The sequence below is a fragment of the Primulina huaijiensis genome, chromosome 18 (assembly GCF_012295235.1).
Source record: "Primulina huaijiensis isolate GDHJ02 chromosome 18, ASM1229523v2, whole genome shotgun sequence".
Lineage (NCBI taxonomy): Eukaryota > Viridiplantae > Streptophyta > Magnoliopsida > Lamiales > Gesneriaceae > Primulina > Primulina huaijiensis.
In genome coordinates, this window is record NC_133323.1 from 2,146,831 (window position 1) to 2,166,153 (window position 19,323).

Consider the following 19,323-nt stretch of genomic DNA (forward strand, 5'->3'; position numbering starts at 1 on the left):
TTCTTCGATACAATCTCTTATTATATATTTAATTTTTCTTTCATATTTGACTTTTTTTATATAGATTAAACAACCTGTATTTCAAATAAAGTTGGGTTTTCAGCTTCTGCACATTAATTAATATATAATAAATGGCAAACATGATTTTATAAAAATATAAGATTTACATTAATTGTATCTCTTGACTAATATCAGTTGCTATTAGAATATGTATTACCGACATATACAATAACGTTATTAGTATTTTTACATAAAACACGATGTATAAAAATAAAGAGTAGTTCTCTTGTTAGACGGTCTGACGAATCATTATCTGTGAGACGGATCAACCCTACCGATATTCACAATAAAAAGTAATACTCTTAGCATAAAAAGTAATACTAAGTAATAATTTTTAATGGATGACCCAAATAAGAGATCCGTCTCACAAAATACGACCCGTGAGACCGTGTCACACAGGTTTTTACCTTTGAAGAATGCACAATACTATCAAAATTGTTTAACTTGAAAGTCAGTATATCTGAACTATATTTGAATTTTATTCATCCAAATAAGCAAGGGAATTTGAAACGATAAATTTTATTTCACGAATTTAGCTCTTCTAAGTATTTGTGCAACCTTTATTCAAGAAAGCTTGGAAGAAAGCTTGGAAGAACTTTAAAGTGAGAAAGTAGAATATTACATTCAAAACTTAGTGGTTAACAAATTAAGTCACCACCCTTTTTATATCAATGAACGTCTACAATGGACGCCTAAGATATAATTTATATAATAATGGAGATTTAGACTCTAGAAAGTTCTATTATCTACACAAGTCTAGATAGATAGTTTAAAAAAAAAAAAATACAAGTACAAAAAGTTAAAAAAAAAAAAAAAAAAAGAGATAGCCTCAATAGAAACATCATTAATAGAAAATTTGCGAAATACGTATGAAGATGGTTCCTAGCACAATCCAACATCCAAGGATATTTTAAGAGATATTTTATAGTACAAACAAAGACAAGATAAAATAGTGGTAGACTAATTTGTCTGCATTTCATATTAGACTCGAACTATGGCCATAACATCTTTGCAATAATAATTGGAGTAAAAATATATTATCTAACTTTTAATTTACTTATCTTTATCTTAGATGCAGAATTACAATCTTTGCTAGGCGCACCTATTGTAAAAAAAGACAAAAACTTGTGTGAGACAGTCTCACGGGTCGTATTATATGAGACAGATCTCTTATTTGGGTCATCCATGAAAAATATTACTTTTTATGCTAAGAGTATTACTTTTTATTGTGAATATCGGTAGGATTTACCCGTCTCACAGATAAATATTCGTGAGACCGTTTCCCAATAACCTATTAAAAAAAATATATAGCTTGACCAAATGTAATATGAGCAAGTACAAGATCATGAAGCAAGACCCAAAAATGAAATCCCTTCAATTCAATATGATTCATCCCACAGTAGCTAATTCAACCTTTTCTCCCTCTTTATATTTGGTCTTGGTTCTCTAGTCCCATTCTTCCCATTTTGTAGGCGAGTCCTTTGCTCTGATCTCATTAGACTTGCCATTTCCTCTCCTCATTCATTCTTTCTTGTTATATATTATGGCCAAAGGAAGTGGACTCTCCTTTGATCCAGATCACAATTCATTGTATCACTTTCTTCAACCCAACAAAACCCATCACCATTTCTTGCAACTTCATCTTCACGCTGAGAGTACACGCTCTTTTTCTTCATCGTCATTCATGGAGCAGGACCAGTCATCGTCTTCACCGCCTCCCACTACTATTCAGTTCCCTGTAAATCTTAACTGCACCACCACCGCTGCTGATCATCACGATAGTCGGGAAGGGAAGAGGAAGATCGTTGATGAGATGGATTTCTTTTCCGACAAGAAAGGCTGCGCCGCCGCCGCCGCCGCCGATGATCGTCCTGTTCAAGAGGAGAACATTAGAGTCTTGGATTTCAACGTAAACGTACGTGTTCCAAAAAATAAACAGTTTTTTTGGTACAAAGTGTGTCCTTTTTGAAATGTTTACTGTATTATTTGATATTGTTTTTTGGGTTTTGTCATTTCACGATTCAAATTCATTTTTCAGCTACTAAATTATTATTTTTTTGTGTAAGTTATTGATTTTTTGTGAATTAATTACACAGACTGGTTTGCACCTTCTTACTGCTGGGAATACTGGTAGTGATGAGTCTATCGTGGACGATGGTATATCTTCCACCTCGGAGGACAAGAAAGCTAAAACTAGTGAGGTATACGACGAAAACAAGTTTCTGGACTGAAAATAATGATTTCTATCGCACAAATTTTAATGAAAGTATAAACTTTGTCATGGGATTTTTCGCAACGAATCTTTGATTGTTGTTTAAAATGAAACTCTTGATATTGTCACTTAGCAACAGCTGACAGTTCTACAAGCCGAGCTAGAAAGAATGAATTCTGAGAATCGCCGTTTGAAGGACATGTTAAATCAAGTAACAAACAATTACAATGGCCTTCAGATGCACATGATTACACTTATGCAGCAAAAGCCAATTGATCACAACGGAGGTTCTGCAGCGGAACACAAAAATGAGAATGGGAATGGACTCATGGTCCCTAGACAGTTCATGGATCTTGGGCTGGCGGTTTCGAACGACGCATATGAGGCATCCTTGTCATCATCCGAGGGGCGGATTGGCCGTGATCCGCCGACGGAGAGTGATAAGGAAATGGGCGGAGTAGAGGATCAAAGCGTTGAGAACAAGGTTCCTAGGCTAACCCCCTCCCCTAAAAGCGTTGATCAAGCTACCGAGGCCACTATGAGGAAGGCTCGTGTTTCAGTCCGGGCTCGATCTGAGGCTCCTATGGTATGTATATGTAACACTCGATTCAATAGTCTTTGTAGAATCTATACCAGGCTTGACAAAATCTATTAAAACATAAAATTATCATCTCGCTTTCCACTATTTCGCATTTTCGAGATCGGTGGCATTGAACATGATATAAAAGCAAGATGGACTGGGTCAAGACACCTTAAAACTCGATTGTGGATCCTTTGCTGTCCAATATTCGGTAACATACCGAGCTTCCACGATCCAATATCTGGCTTACACATGAGTCTGCTTATATAAATCGTTAAAGAGTTCTAAACTTGAGGTTTGGGATGATGACATCGTAGTCGAGCACAAAATTCAATGAATTTAATTCCCGTCAAGATGTGTCCGAGTCAAAATTTGTCAGTCTCCCAAACTTTTCTTTCACATTTAATAAAATATTGTCTGAGATGGTCCAGGACCACGTTTTCTGGCAAGACTTTCCTCGACAGCAACTTGAATCATCTGTCTTAACCACTGCAGATATATATGTAATTTATTATTTATGACTATGATTTAATAATTGAATCCCAAACTATAGTTCTATTAGATTGTAAGACAACACAATCTACATGTATTCTTTACACATTAATGTGCAAATTGTTCTGTTCATTCGACTTCTCTCGATACAGATAACTTGAGGTTGTTTTCTATTTCTCTCTGGTTTTTTATTTTAATCGCATGTAGTAAAATGATTTTTGGTTTGAATGTTTGAGTAGATCACTGATGGATGTCAATGGCGAAAATACGGGCAGAAAATGGCTAAGGGAAACCCATGCCCTCGAGCATATTATCGTTGCACCATGGCCGCTGGTTGCCCTGTACGAAAACAAGTAATGCTTGCTTCTTCATCTTCCTTAAATCAAATTTAACGTATTTCCTTGGTCTCATCTCCTGTTCCATTAAATGACTCTAGGTTCAAAGATGCGCCGAAGATAGAAGTATCCTCATAACAACATACGAAGGCAACCACAACCACCCATTGCCACCAGCCGCGATGGCTATGGCCTCAACAACGTCCTCAGCAGCAAGAATGCTACTCTCAGGTTCAATGCCTAGTGCCGACGGCTTAATAAACCCGAATTTTTTGGCAAGAACGCTCCTCCCGTGTTCCTCGAACATGGCGACTATATCTGCATCCGCGCCCTTTCCGACCGTTACATTAGACCTCACACAATCCCCTAATCCATTTCCAAGAACACCTTCGAACCAATTCTCGATCCCATTCCAAAATCCACCTCAAAACATGTCTGGAAACGGGAATCCGGCTGCTGCCCTTCTGCCACAAATCTTAAGCCAAGCATTATACAACCAGTCCAAGTTTGCTGGCCTACAAATATCGCAAGACCTTGAAGGGACTCATCAAATTTCTTCTTCCCTTCAAGTGATGCAACATCAAGGGCAGCAAACTCAGTTGAAAGAGAGCGTAAATGCTATCGCAAATGATCCGAATTTCACTACTGCATTAGCTGCTGCCATTTCTTCAATCATCGGGGGCCCATATCAAGAAAATGGGAGTAACATTATTAATGCCGATAGCAATGGCAATGGAAACAACAAAATCAACTCATCGAGTAATTTTCCAGTCAACTGATGATCAAAGGACTAGAGTTTTGAAATAAACATTTCATCTTCTTATATATTGCTTTGTTTTTACATATAGATAGGTATAATGATATAATACAATATTCTTTCTTTCATGTTTCGAATAATTGTTGACAGCCAAATTGTTGTTCAATGTAGACAAAAAAATGAAAAGAAAAATAATGGAGAAGAGATGTGTTTGTTTTTGTATGGATTCGGAAAAGTCTTTTTTTGTGTAGTTGTAGATCTTGTCAATGCTCTTTGTATTATCATATGCTTGAAGACAAAACAAGGAAATAGCATAAAATGATAGGAAAATCAGTTTCTTGGTTATTACATTTGAAAAAAAAAAATTAAGAATATTTTTGAAACATGGACAAAATTTTAATTTTAGCACAAAATTTGAAGCTTGTTATTATTATTATTATTGAAACAAAAAGTATTCATTAAACTGAGTCAACTAGACTAACATCAGAAATAAAAGAAAGCCAAGAAAGCGACTCAGCCAAAGCTTGAGCAACTTGGTTCACCCTAGCAAAAACAAATAAACAAGATTGAAATCTCTCGAAAAGGGATTTACAATCTAAAACAATTAAACCCAAACTTGATGAATCAAAAATAAATTGAAAGATTTAAAGCATCAATGTTTCTCTTGCTAAATCCGTCGTATAATTGGATAGGTTGCTATCCTTTTCAAGTAATATTCATCCTAAAGTCAAGAAAGGAGCCCATGATTAATAATTTAATCGAATTTAGGTTATATGCAATGATAATCATGCCTTCAAATTCATATTCAAATCAAATTTTTTTCTTCCAAATCAAATCCTCTAGTCAAAGTACAACCAAAGAGATTTTTTGATTTGTTGTCCCATTACAATTTGTTTCTAGACTGTTGGCACATTATTATGACTAAGATTGCTTCTGAGAAAGATCATAAAATTTACTATCATATCGTTTTACGATCAATTTTATGAGATATATTTTCGACCTAATTTATGAGAAATATTAATATTCGTGTTAGAGAAAGAAAGGTAATATAATGCTATATAAATAAAATAAAAAATTTAATATTTTTTTTACAAACGAAAAACTGGTCTTTTTACTAAATTCATCCAATTTACTTATCTGTAACCTCAGCTTCTTTGGATTTAACGATTAATCTTCGAAGAAATTTTTGCACATGGACGGAATTCAAAATGGTGAATCAAATTATTTAAATCCTCTCTTTTATATATCGGAAATTTTGAATTTTGTGGATTTCGTATTTTAGTTTCAAAATGAATTTCATAGTTCATACACTACAAAAAAAATTCGGTATTAGCGACGGTTTTAGCGACGGAATTTCAAACCGTCGCTAAATATTATGACGGTTTCGTAAAACCCGTCGCTAATTAGCGACCCTTTTTACCGTCGCTAAGCTAATAAATTAGTGACGGATTTTAAAACACCGTCGCTAAATAATTGGCGATGGATTTTATAAAAGTGTCGCTAATTAGCGATGGGTACCAACCGTCGCAATATTTAGCGACGGGATAAAACCGTCGTCATTATAAGATTTAGCAACGGTTAATAAATACTTAAAACCGTCGCTAATTCTTTAATTTTTTTTAAAAAAATTAATTTATATAAAAAAAGTACCTATTTTTAAATTATTTGTACACATTTTATAAATAACCTCCTCTATTTATCAATATATATCAAACTTGTAAAACAATTTAAATAAGATTCAAAAAAATAGTAATCTTAACAAGATATAATAAAATTCAAAATATGAAATTTCGCGTTTGATACCTCTATCGGTGGGAGAAGACACAAACTCGAGACAAGAAATTGTAATGAGAAATGAGCTCGGTGGGGTCGAATATAAAGACAATGCGCGACGGTTTTTGAAAGAGCCGTCGTTAATAGCGACGGTTTTATGTTAACCGTCGCTATTTTGCGACGGTTTTATGTTGCGGCAGTGCACAAAACTGTCGCTATTGAGCGACGCTTTACGATACCGTCGCCGATCAAGGTAGCGACAGTTTACATTAAACTGTCGCTAATTTAGCGATGGTGTATATTATCGGTCGCTAAATTAGCGATGTCTTCTATTAAACTGTCGCAAATTGGCGACAGTTAATACAAAATCGTCGCTAATTTAGCAACGGTTTAAAAACGTAGCAAATTCGCGACGATTTATTAAAAGCCGTCGCGGACAGCGACGTTTGATAACAAACCGTTGCAAATTTTGGCGACGACTTGTTTTAAACCGTTGCCAATCCGTTTTTTTTGTAGTGATATTTTAATCCTTTAAAAAAAAAATTAATTTGTTTTAAACACTTTTTGAAATGAATTTATTTTAAATCAATCTCAAATTAATCATTCCGCTCAAATCAGATAGAGTTTGGAAAAAAAATTTCAGAATTTACATTCTTAATGCTTGCCAAATAAAAAATTCTCACATCAAAACTCTTATGAGATGGTATTATGTAGGGGTTCGAAAAAATACCGAATTTTCGGTATACCGAGATTATCGTACCGAAAAAATACCGAATTTTCGGTATACCGAAGATTTCGGTACGGTATGGTAACAATACCGAATTTTTCGTTACGGTAATGTTATGTAATTTAAAATTTTCGGTATATACCGAAAAAATATACAAAAATTTTAAAATATATAATATTTTAAAATAATAAATTTGTAAAAATGTTAAAATGTAAGGTTTTTTTTTGGTATAAAACAGTATATACCGATACCGTACCGAAATCTCGGTATATCGTACAATTTCGGTATAATCGGTATGTTAATTGTATGTACCGAAATTTTCGGTACGGTATCGGTATGAATTTTCTTATACCGTAATTTTCGGTACGGTATACGATATATGATTTTTAGTACGATACGATATATCACCCCTAGTATCATGTGTTAGCTTTGTGAGACGTGTCTTTTATATCAAAATATTAATTCTCGGTGTAGATATGAATCCGATCAACACATCTCACCGACATAGATCTATGAGACCATATCACAATTACCCTATTTATGAGTCTAGGTGGGCTTTAATTATTATTTAATAAATAATTTAAATTCTTAAAAAAAGTGAAATGTTGTTTCATCTTCACTCATAGATTCATTATTCAAACAACTAGAATTGCGATAATGATAAAAATGCTTTTTATTAGGAAAATTTTTAAATTCTAAAGAAATGTCTTTTTATTTAGTTTCACTAAATATACAATTTCTCCAATAATTCTAAATAAGAAAAAAAAGTAATCATAACATAAAAACACCATTATTTTTAGATGAACTTTTCAGTACTGTCATACTTGTCTTTCTAATTAAATACAATTGATATATTATTGAGAAAGTTGGTGAAAAATCCCCAATCAAAACATTTCTTTGGGTTCACTCTTTACCCACAAAATTGTGGTACTATGTCATACAAATTGTGGTACACTTCATGTGGAAATGTGGTACTAAAAAAGTACCCAGGGATTGAACACAAAAAAAAACGACGACTGGAGACTGAAGGCCAATTTCCCGTATATTAAAATTTAAATTGATGCTCGATGTTTCAGCAATTCCCAAATTAAATTTCATCTATTACAAGTTGATTTCACTAACCAAAAAAAAAAATCGATATGAAATTAATGAAAATTTAGCAATTATTTATTTTTTGAACTTGTATTTTTTTCTCATTGTCCAAAAACATTATGCTATATTTTAAATGAATATATTATTTCTAAATATTTTCCGACATGATTTAATATCTGCAACGATGATTTTACTTTTTTTCTAAATAAAATCAATATACATTCAAATGCTCCAAAATATTTCCCCAAATCTCAAAACCACAACCAAACAAACCCAAAAAGAGTTTTTCGTTTAAACTTTAAATGGGTTTTTTTAGTCAATTATATCGCCCCTCGTTCGTGTACATCCCACTTTGACCCTAATATCATATAATATATATTTATCTATATAATATATATTTTATATATGTTCGATTTTTTTTTAGTCAATTATATCGCCCCTTTCGTTGAATTATTTTTTTTTAAAAATATTCTCCCATAAATAACTGATAACAATTATATTTTCTTTTCACTGCAGGGTGGCATGATTCACAGTATATATAGAAAGTAACTCTTTAATTTGGGGAAAGAGTTGCATTAAATTGGAGCTGATAAAAACATGTGCAATATATATTGGAAGTACGTATGGGTGTGGGTTGGGTTGGGTTCGAGTCCTCAAAATTTTAAATTTTTTAAAAATATAATTATTAAATATTTTTTATATTTTTATATATTGTATGTCTGAAACAATATTTATTGTATATCTATATCATAAGTTTTCATAATTTAATATTTATTTTGAACATTTTTTTATTTTTTAAACAATTGTTTATTTGATTTTGTAAATATATTTTATTTTTCTACAATTATATTTTCAAATTTAAATCATATATATGAGAGAGATTTTGTTATTATGTGTTTAAATTAATTTTATTTAAAACAAATTAAAAAAAATCAAAATCAGGTTAATCGGGTTGATCGGTTTGATTCGGGTTCGAGTTGAGAGTTTTTGGATTAGGTTCGAGTTGAACAATTTTTGAATAGTACTAATGTTGAATTCGATCTAACCCCTCAACTCAGCGGAATTGATATCCTAGAAGTACGCAGCTCTTTTAATTTCTGGTCCACACAGAAATTGCAAATTCGATCTTATTTTTATGGCATTTAATTTTTGTGGTTGACTTTTATCTTAGAGTGAACTAATTAACCTCCCACCAACTTTATATATTCATATATCAATTTAGAGTTCACACAACTTTTTATGCACTGAGCAAATACTCATCTATTAATGTGTTAGTCTCGCGGTTTTGAAAGATCGCGCATGGATAGTAAAAAATCATATATTAATATTATATAAATCTGATTTGTGTTTTGATGTACATGGGTTTTTCTTTTATTTTTTTGAAAAAAAACTATTTAGTTTGTGCACATTTGGATCGAATAATTAATTTATTGATTATTGTTGTTATTTTTATTATTATTATCTGTGCGTATAAAATATTCAAATTCTAGTCGACGTAATACATTTTTAAGAATAAGATATAATTGATAAAAAAAAAATTGTTTTGTTTGAAAAAATTATTTCTTAAGTAAGTAATTACGAAAATATATGGAAAAAGCTAATATATATAAAATAATTTTTATCTACATAAATATATTAGTCAGTCATAACTCACAATATTGAATTTCTAGAACTATTTTACTCGAGGATGTTTTTGAAAAAAAACATTTCGATCGAGTATTTTAATTAATATTAAAATTTTTAAATAATCCATTTCTGAATAAACATTTATTCATGGCAAATTTATGACATTTTTCTACATAATACTTTATCTTCCACAACCAATTAAACTTCCGCAATTGGAGTTTCCCAAAATCCTGATCCGAACACTACTTTTTCACTGAATTTTTCTCAACATACTATGCACTGGCAATGCGTCGGTAGGTTGTAAAGTGAAAGCCTTGCATGTGTTTTGATTGACTTTGAATCGGTCTTATTTTTTATTATCATTCTCATTTAATGCTCCGAGCACCTCCGCCACTTCCCATCTGTTTTACGCGTCACATTTCCGTGCATGCACACTCTCTGCATTAATGGCGGCGTAGAAAATATTGTGTAAACTCATCTATCATTGGTACTTTCTCATTCCTATATATACTGATATGTTCCAGTAATGCTCAGCATCCAGAGTGAAGTGAGAGTTCTAAGCTTAAATATTTTAAGCAATGGGATTCTCACGGAAATGGGTGTGTGGGTTGGTGCTTTTGCTTGCGATTATCTTGAATTTGAGCGCAAATGCCTTCGGTGATAAGAAGCTTGAAAAGGATGATTGGAGAGGTGACGATTGTAGATTCAGTAGGAGAGGGTGCTTAGGGAGAGGAGGATTGAGCGGTTCACGAGGCGGCCGTGGGCTAGGAGGAGTCGGAGGGCTTGGTGGAGGAGCTGGAGGGGGTTTTGGAGGAGGTCGAGGTCCCGGTGGAGGGCTGGGTGTAGGAGTTGGTGGTGGCGGCGGTCTAGGAGGTGGTTCTGGTCATGGTGGAGGTTTTGGCGCTGGCGGAGGCGTTGGAGGAGGCGGAGGTGTTGGAGGAGGCGTTGGCGGAGGTGGCGGGTTCGGTGGCGGTGGAGGAGGTGGAGTGGGAGGTGGTTCTGGTCATGGCGGAGGATTTGGAGCTGGCGGGGGTGTGGGAGGAGGCGGAGGTGTTGGAGGAGGAGTTGGCGGAGGTGGCGGGTTCGGTGGCGGTGGAGGTGGTGGTGTGGGAGGTGGTTCTGGTCATGGCGGAGGATTTGGAGCAGGTGGAGGTGTTGGAGGTGTTGGAGGAGGCGTTGGCGGAGGTGGAGGATTCGGTGGTGGTGGAGGAGGCGGTGTTGGAGGTGGTTCTGGTCATGGTGGAGGTTTTGGAGCGGGCGGGGGTGTTGGAGGAGGCCGAGGTGTTGGAGGAGGCGTTGGAGGAGGTGGAGGATTTGGTGGCGGTGCAGGAGGTGGAGTGGGAGGTGGTTCTGGTCATGGCGGAGGTTTTGGAGCGGGTGGGGGTGTTGGTGGCGGTGGAGGTGTTGGAGGTGGTGGAGGATTCGGTGGTGGTGGAGGAGGTGGAGTGGGAGGTGGTTCTGGTCATGGTGGAGGATTTGGAGCGGGCGGGGGTGTTGGAGGCGGTGGAGGTGTTGGAGGAGGCGTTGGCGGAGGTGGAGGATTCGGTGGTGGTGGAGGAGGGGGTGTCGGTGGTGGTTCCGGACATGGAGGAGGTTTTGGAGCTGGTGGAGGCGTTGGTGGCGGTGGTGGTCTTGGAGGAGGTTCAGGAGGCGGTGGTGGATTTGGCGGTGGAGGCGGAGGTGGTGGCGGTTTTGGGGTTGGAGTTGGCGTTGGTGTAGGAGTGGGAGTCGGAGCAGGGAAAGGTTCTGGTGGTGGAATCGGACACTAATCACTGCGTATTGTTGAGTTTTCTCATGTGTAATTGATACAAACCAAATTAACCTATTGCTTTCTTAACTAAAATACAAAAAAGAAAGCTTAATTAATATATATCAAGAAAAGAAATACTGTTTCCTGCATTTCCTCAAAAGCTTAATAAATTATGTTTCGAGAATCTGATTATTATTAAATCTTAAACAACGTAAGTTTTCTGCTATGTTTTTTCAATGAATCCATCCTTTACAGTAATGTCCATGTCGGAAACTGAGAGTAAACTTGCCCATATTTATTTTGGCCTACATTTTTTTCCAAGTTTTCATTCAGCAATCATCTTTAATCAGTAGCGAAAAGCTGTGCTTCTGGAGTGAACCGACAAGTTTAGGCTTAATTTAGGCAGTGATTGCATATGTTTAAAAAATAATTATGGATTTTATCTTTAAAATTTTGTACATAATTAATAAATTTTTAAAACAATTGTAAACACTACCTTTAATCTGAAAATAACATTCAATTTGAGTTCAATTACTTAAGCTGGGATATAATTACAGATATCATGAATCATATGTAAAAACACGATTTGTTATCTTAATTGTTTTTTTTTTTTAAAAAAATTATGGAGATCATAATCCATAACATTATATGTCTCGATAACCGAATAATTCCGAATTCTTACCTTAACATTATTAATAATTATTTAATGTTATAATAAACAATAATAATAGTACCGCATAAACATCGAAAATTTATAAATAAAATTAACGCAAATAAGTTATGTATTCAACATATTTACGAAAAAATACTATAAGCTTAATCAAATCATATGCATATAACCTGGCATCTTTCGTTAATATTATAAAAACAGTCTATTAAAAAAACTATGAAGTTTTTTTTTATCGAATACACAAGTAGGACATTTTTATCTGAATAAAACATTGCGAGAAATGCCAAAACATATATACAAGGATGGCGCTCGATCGACATTTCCAAGAGGGTTTTCTTTTAAAAAAAAATTTAAATAAAGATATAACGTGTTAGAGAATAATCACAAAATAATAGAGCTTGACATTTACTATTTTTGACATACATTTATATATATAAAAAAAGATCCTTAAATATAATTTAATAAAATATAAGTTAAAAAATTAATTAGGAATAAAATTACTCGAGAATTAGGTTTTATACGTATTAAGGTGTTATAGTTTTAGTCATATATCTTTTGTTTAATCATTTATACTGATGTAACTATGTTTCGACAATCAATTTGTGTCATTCTAGTTAAATTCATGTAATTAGTTGACTAATTTCATTGTTAATTTTTTTTATTATTAATTTGTTAAAGATGTGTGCATATTACTAGAGATTTTTTAATCGTTTAGTCATAAAAATTTAAAATTATATTAGTTATTTAATTATACGATTTAGATGAAAGCGAGCTAAATTAATTGAAATATAATTACATAGCTATCTATAATTAATTCAATAAAAGATATGACTAAAAATATCAAACACCAATATATATAAGACTAAAATTGAAATTTGTTCTATAAACAAATTATAAGGCAAAATTTACAACCAATTTTTTTTTTTTTTAATAAACAAACTATTTTTGGGAGGACGTGGTAGTTTTCGTCAATCAATCTTCTTGGCCGGTCAATTCAAATAAGGTTAAATTCACTACCATATTCAATCTAGGCGCGCATTTGAATTAGACTGCAGATGTTGTGATCGATTACCATTCATTTACTTGAGTTTGCTGCTGAAGTTTAATTAAACTTGTCCTTGGCTTCATGGCTGCTCTTGTGATACGATAAAGCATAATGTACGTCCTTTGCACTTGTTTCTTGTCTTTGTAGAATTTCTTGATAGATATTGTCAACCAGATTTTTATGGCTAAATCAAACAAGGATAATAAAGTCACTACCACATTGGATGCAGAAATTCGATCTCTTATTTGTGACTCTAGATTTTCTGCTAGATCATAAATGTTATAATTGATTACCCGGATCTTTTCATGTTAGATGTCTTGAGGAAGAAACCGTATAAAATGATTTGTGTTTCTTTTCAGTCTGGAGTCAGCTGTGTTAAGTTACATGGGTCGATGTCAATGGGAGCAAGCGACGCTGCTATCACAAAATTTACTAAGGACCCTGATTGCCGAATTTTTCTAATGAGCTTGAAAGCAGGGTTTTCTTGATGGACCCTTGGTGGAATCCTGCTGTGGAGCGGCAGGCTCAGGACCGAATACATAGAATAGGACAATATAAACCAATCAGGTGAGACAATGATTCATGCATTCTCTAGCTACTTTCCGTAATTCATTGGACCCAATATATGTTTTCACAGTAATATTTATTTACCTATTATTTTACTTTATTTATTGTTTATTTTCAGAATTGTGAGATTTGTCATTGAAAACACTATCGAGGAGAAGATATTGAAGCTGCAGGAAAAGAAGGAATTAGTTTTTGAAGTCTAAGGTTTATTTATCTATCAAATTCTGCTTTGGTGTTGAATTGTATGAACTATAAACGTGTAAAGTGGAATAATGGAATCATGACGTTGACCTTGTCCGGACACCAAATGAAATTGAACAGTAAGCAAGAGCACATGTCGCATAATTCAGATGGAAAACCTTTCTCAGATTTTGAAAGAGAAACAATGGCGCATTAAGAAACTTTTTATCCTCACTCTGAACTTAAAGTACGGGTACAATAAAGGTTTATATGTAAACTCTATTCCAGGTGCACTGATTATGTTGAAACTGTTGATACTTTCCTGGAAAATTATCTTGTATTACCTATTAACATTCATACATATTCAGTTCCACAATTAGAGCAAGATGATGACATCTCTTATGGAAATGATACCATGATCAGAAGCAATGAAGAAGGAAAGGAAAAATCTCATAGGAATAATCATATCAATGGGATAGATGATTGATTGGAGTACATCTGCTTGATAATCAAAGGAGATGATCTGGCATATATAGTTCTTAAATTAAGGCATTGTAACCTTTGTTTCTACATTTATCTCCCATTAAATCCTCTCAATATATGTATATAATAGAAGTTGTAAACCTCATTTTAGTGGCTCACGTTGAATATTGGAAAACAAAATCATACATCGATCGTGTATTTCTTAAAATTCTTCTTTACCTTTTTTGTTAGACTCTACAAACTCTACCAGACACCAGTGATCTTCAGTTTATCTGATGAGTTTGTGTGTTTTGGCTGTGGTGTGGTGACCTGGCTATTTTCTGCAGGACTGTGGGTGATCGACGGAGGTGTTTGGACAAACTAACAGAAGCTGATATGAAAATTTTTATTTGTGACTCGAGACCGGTCTTTGTCACTACCATTTTTTGGATTGCACTATGATGTGTGTGTGAATAACTGTATCATGCATTTTGTATCTCACACCATGTTGTGTAAAGGGAAAAACATTTGTAAGAAATGTGAGGAAATAACCTGAAACTGATAATCTTATGCTAGGGGGTGTTATTATTCGGGCATGGTCTAACTGATAATCAAGCTTCGCAGGCCAGGCAATTAAAAGTATATTGTTTTTTAAACTCGACCGACTCGAGTGCCCCTTGAGTTAGATCTAGGACGTGGTAGGAGCCGCCGTCTAACGAAGGGAGTAGAATCACAAATTGGGACATTTTAAGAACGAATGATGTTTTGATGTTACCGGGAAGCTTGGTACATATTGGTGAGGGAACAAAACCTCGTAAATTAAGTAGACATGCCTTCAGTGTGGGATATATAGTCCAATGTGACGCACAGTATTGATACCTCAAAACATATATCTCCATAGATTTTTCCCTTCACGCAAACTTAGTGAGGACTAGATAATGGGCTTAAATTCTGGTGTCATCAGGTAAATGCTCCCGACCACAGAGAGCCATGCATTTAATCAAGGGTTAACGTTGTTAAGTTAATATATCTTTGAATGTAAAAAATTAATGTTTTCTTTTTTGAAAAAAAGAATAAAATTTTTGTTAGTGGTAAGGAGTAGAAAACGTGTTTGGCTATGCCTTCTTCTATTTTCTCGTATGATATATAAATTGGTGAAAATTGAGCTATATAAATCATTATTTCCTCGTAAAATGATTCCCATTGAATTTGGATGATGGGTGATATTTTGAAGCCGATTTTTCGGGCTTTTGGTGCCGCATGACATACTAAAAATACATCATATAGAACGTGAAATCTGCTTCGCTCACCCATTTCATAACTTCAACTGTTTATTACTTTTCTATGATAAGCCATACCATTTCTATTTATTTAATACAAATGGATATATAAAAAGTTTGCTTGTGAAGCTTGCCATAATGATGGGCTACGTACGCGATGATCCCTTGAAGACCTAATAGAATTTTCGGATTAGTTTTTGCTAAAAATAGCGAAGTAGCTAGGCCCTGGAGACTGCTAAATATAAATGCAGCTTTATTTTGCGAGATTCCGGAATAAAGATTCAACTATATTATAAAGTATGGAAGTTACGAATGTGACATTTTTGGTTTTCAAAATTTGACTATTGATCCAAATAATACTTGTAGATTGATTGAGGGTTTGATAATGGAAATCGTTCGTGATAACAAAAGAATATGCATGCTAATCGGTTGGAAGTAGTAGTTAACTACAAATCTATCTTCTTATATTGTTTATACAACAATATAACTTCCTTTTCTATCATATGTTCGATTCGATATTGCATCAAGTAAGTCTAGAATTTATGACATTAATCTCGTATCAAATGTTTTCTAACACATATAGCACAAACAAAATCCATCCATCTGAATTCATGATTTCCCATTTTCAGTAAATGCTAGGCATGTTACTCCAAAGGCAATGCCCAAAGTTCCTTTCTTGTTCTGCTAGTCCGGGGGAGGGTGAATCTTGGTTGTACCTTGAATCTTCGCGGTTTGTACCAGGTGTCAAATTAGAGGTTACGTGATGCCCATTTTCTTCATTCCAATCCGGAATCGGAACAGCCATTGGGAAATTATCTAGAAGATTGAATAACAAATCATCCTCTACACCATTGATCACGTCACCTTCTGCGCCTTTGTTTGCAATGCCTGAAACAGTCGAACCAAGTAGTGCTGACATGCATGCAAAATGAAATGTTGAACCAATATTTGACTTTAAAGTTTTGAATAGATTTTCGAGTAATAATAACTGAACAAGAGTGGGGATTTGATTAGAATTGAAAGATCAAAGTTATAATAATTATTCATTTAATTTGCTTAGTACGATGGAATAAAAATAATATAACTTGAGTAATACTTAATTTGTACCTTCATAGTTATTTTCAGATGAAGCACTCAGATTCCCAAAACTATAATCTGATTGTTCATGCAAATTTCCAACTACAGCCCCTTCAATATTGTTCCATGCAGATTTCCCTTCAAATTTATCCTTCAAAGCTTCAGATTCCTCTATTAAATCCTCCAACAAACCACTGTTTTTACTTCTCGAAAACGCTGTCTCCATTTCATTACATCGTTCAACATCATCACTTGAAACAAGCTCCGGCGTCGCCTGGTTATGCGGCACCGTTGATTGGGTTAAAGGAAGCTCTAAAACCCCCATGCTAGTGTTGCATGTATTATTACCATTGATGCCGAAGTTGAGAGATTTGCTCTCAAGAATTGAAGGCATTTGAAGTAAATTCGGAAAACCTTGATTATAAAAAGGTTGTGCGGTTAATGAAGATGGCGACAACGACGAGTTTGAGGCCGTCAACGATAGGGACAAACCCCCATCGTCGTGAAAAGGCCTCCACTCGTTGCTGGTATAGGGAGTGTTGGTATGGTTGTAATGATGAGGATGGACGACTGAAACTGCTGGAACAGACTTAAACGTATCCAAGAAAAGTAAGGGGGTTTGGTTAATAGGGTTAGTTGGTGATAAGTGCAAAAGGGATGACAATGAAGGTTGGGGTACCGATGAAGCGTTGAGATGATGATCTTCTCGATGATCTTGCGGATAGATTGGTAATCCGGCACGTTGTCGTCTCTTGAACCTCGTGTTCCAGTAATTCTTTATTTCATTATCCGTTCTGCCAGGAAGCTATAATGAAGAAGAAACAAATGAGTCTAATTGAGAAAGAAGAGTGAGTGGAATTGGTCATCTCTGAATTTAAGTACCTGAGCAGCCATGCGAGCCCATTTGTTACCGAGTTTAGCATGAAGTTCAACAATTAGTCGTTCTTCTTCCGCAGAAAAGGCGCCTTTCTTGAGATTAGGCCTCAAATGATTCGCCCATCGAAGCCTACAGCTCTTTCCACATCTCATCAACCCTGAATTCCTTTGAACTGCATTCCAATTCCCTTCACCGTGCTTCTTAACGTACTCGACCAAAATTGTATCTTCGGATACGGTCCACGGACCTTTCTTCAACACGTTCCTGTTATTTATGGCTGTTGAAGAAGACTTCCTTGAGCATGAGGAACCATTAGTGGCCATCAAGATTTTTTCTTCTCCCTTTTTTTATTTTGCTAAATTGGAAAGAGATGATCTATAAAAGAAGAAAAATTTATGGTGTTTCCATTGACTAGAGAAATGAACTTTTGTCTTAAAATTTCTATAAACTAGCGTTTGATGCAAGAAAAATGGGAAGAAATGCTGATGAAACAAGCAAAAGGGTAGGCTGATTTACTCGAGAACTTGCGAACTTTTCTATCCCTTTTAAATTTTTATAGATTGTGTATAATTTACGCAAGAACAATGGATGGAAATGATGAAACAAGGCAAAAGGCTACGTTAATTTACTCAAGAAATAGTTAAAATTTTTCCCTTCATGTTTATAATAACTTGTGTTCTAATATGTAAGAGAACGGTGTAAAGATAGTAAGAAATGGAGGTTTGGAGAGGAAAAAGGAAGACGAAATGTGTGTGAAAAGTGGAGTTTGGAGGAGAATGGAGGCCGTGTGAGCTAGAGTGTGATGAGATTTTATAGGTGGAAGCTTGCGTTCCGGCCCGGGTTGAATGCCCCTCCATTGGAAATTAATGTAAAGCAACACTTTTACATCAAGAATGTGAAATTAATTGTCACATATCTATACTATTAATAAAACAGCAGGAGAGTCAAATAGTAACTATCTTCAGCTTTTTTTTTTAAGTCCAAAATTGTCTTTTATGCATTTATTTAGTGTAATAGTGTGTGCTTGAATTTTCATATTTTATAATTATAAAAAATAATCATATTTAATTTAATTTGTAAAATATTATAATGAAATCAAGAACTTGAGAACAAATCGTGTGCAATACATAATTTTCACGCACAGTGCATCCACATACTTACGATTGAGTGCATGGTTTTCATGAACACGGTTCCCTCCTTAATTTTGGACACGGTGACCGGCGTGTGTTGTCTACATGAGATTCTAGTAAAAAATTTGTGTGTGTATCACAATTTCCAGCCCCCCGAATTAATCTACTTCTTTTATTAAAAAAAAATAATATCCAATTTTAATATAAAGATTGCGGTTGGAAAAAATGCTCACCAAAAATGATTTTCTCTTATGAACAGCTTGCTGACTAAACTCTATCATCAGCAATGTGAGAACAGATCAAACTACAGGCATCAAATAGTCGACAGCTTTCACGTAAGAAACAACGATCTCGAATACACTGTGGATGAATGCAACACATAAGAAACAACGGTCTCGAATACACTATGGATGAATGCAACACATAATTGATCTGAGATTTATTTGAAGAGTGTAGCTTACAAATTTACTGTTATGATCCTCTTTCTTATTTTAACTGAATAACACTTCTATAAAACATAAATTCAGCGGAGCAAGGAACTCTTGCTGCAAGTCTTTCATTCGACATAGTAGCATACAAGTAGTATAGACTTCTAAGACTAAAAGCTAATGTACTTTGTGATACCTAGTGT

At 34.6% G+C, this 19,323-nt stretch overlaps 3 protein-coding genes across 4 annotated transcripts; 2 read left to right on the forward strand and 1 right to left on the reverse strand.

The window, feature by feature from the left end:
* The first annotated feature begins 1,431 nt into the window (after positions 1 to 1,431).
* LOC140965200 (WRKY transcription factor 6-like) lies at positions 1,432 to 4,659 on the forward strand. 2 transcript variants are annotated; one of them, XM_073425319.1, is made up of 5 exons: positions 1,432 to 1,975; positions 2,157 to 2,261; positions 2,412 to 2,858; positions 3,584 to 3,697; positions 3,781 to 4,659. In XM_073425319.1, exons 1-5 carry the CDS (start codon positions 1,604 to 1,606, stop codon positions 4,456 to 4,458), a joined length of 1,716 nt encoding a protein of 571 aa, XP_073281420.1. In that variant the 5' UTR covers positions 1,432 to 1,603; the 3' UTR covers positions 4,459 to 4,659. The 2 variants fall into 2 exon arrangements, with proteins under 2 accessions (XP_073281420.1, XP_073281419.1); XM_073425318.1 differs by having other exon boundaries at positions 1,434 to 1,975; positions 2,406 to 2,858.
* Positions 4,660 to 9,940: 5,281 nt separating this feature from the next.
* LOC140964999 (uncharacterized) lies at positions 9,941 to 11,628 on the forward strand. The gene is made up of 2 exons (XM_073425024.1): positions 9,941 to 10,440; positions 10,501 to 11,628. Exons 1-2 carry the CDS (start codon positions 10,233 to 10,235, stop codon positions 11,421 to 11,423), a joined length of 1,131 nt encoding a protein of 376 aa, XP_073281125.1. The 5' UTR covers positions 9,941 to 10,232; the 3' UTR covers positions 11,424 to 11,628.
* A 4,373-nt stretch (positions 11,629 to 16,001) lies between these two features.
* LOC140965032 (transcription factor MYB101-like) lies at positions 16,002 to 18,526 on the reverse strand. Its single transcript, XM_073425070.1, has 3 exons — positions 17,568 to 18,526; positions 16,716 to 17,490; positions 16,002 to 16,496 (listed from the first exon to the last, which is right to left on the reverse strand). Exons 1-3 carry the CDS (start codon positions 17,883 to 17,885, stop codon positions 16,234 to 16,236), a joined length of 1,356 nt encoding a protein of 451 aa, XP_073281171.1. The 5' UTR covers positions 17,886 to 18,526; the 3' UTR covers positions 16,002 to 16,233.
* Between the last annotated feature and the right edge of the window lie 797 nt (positions 18,527 to 19,323).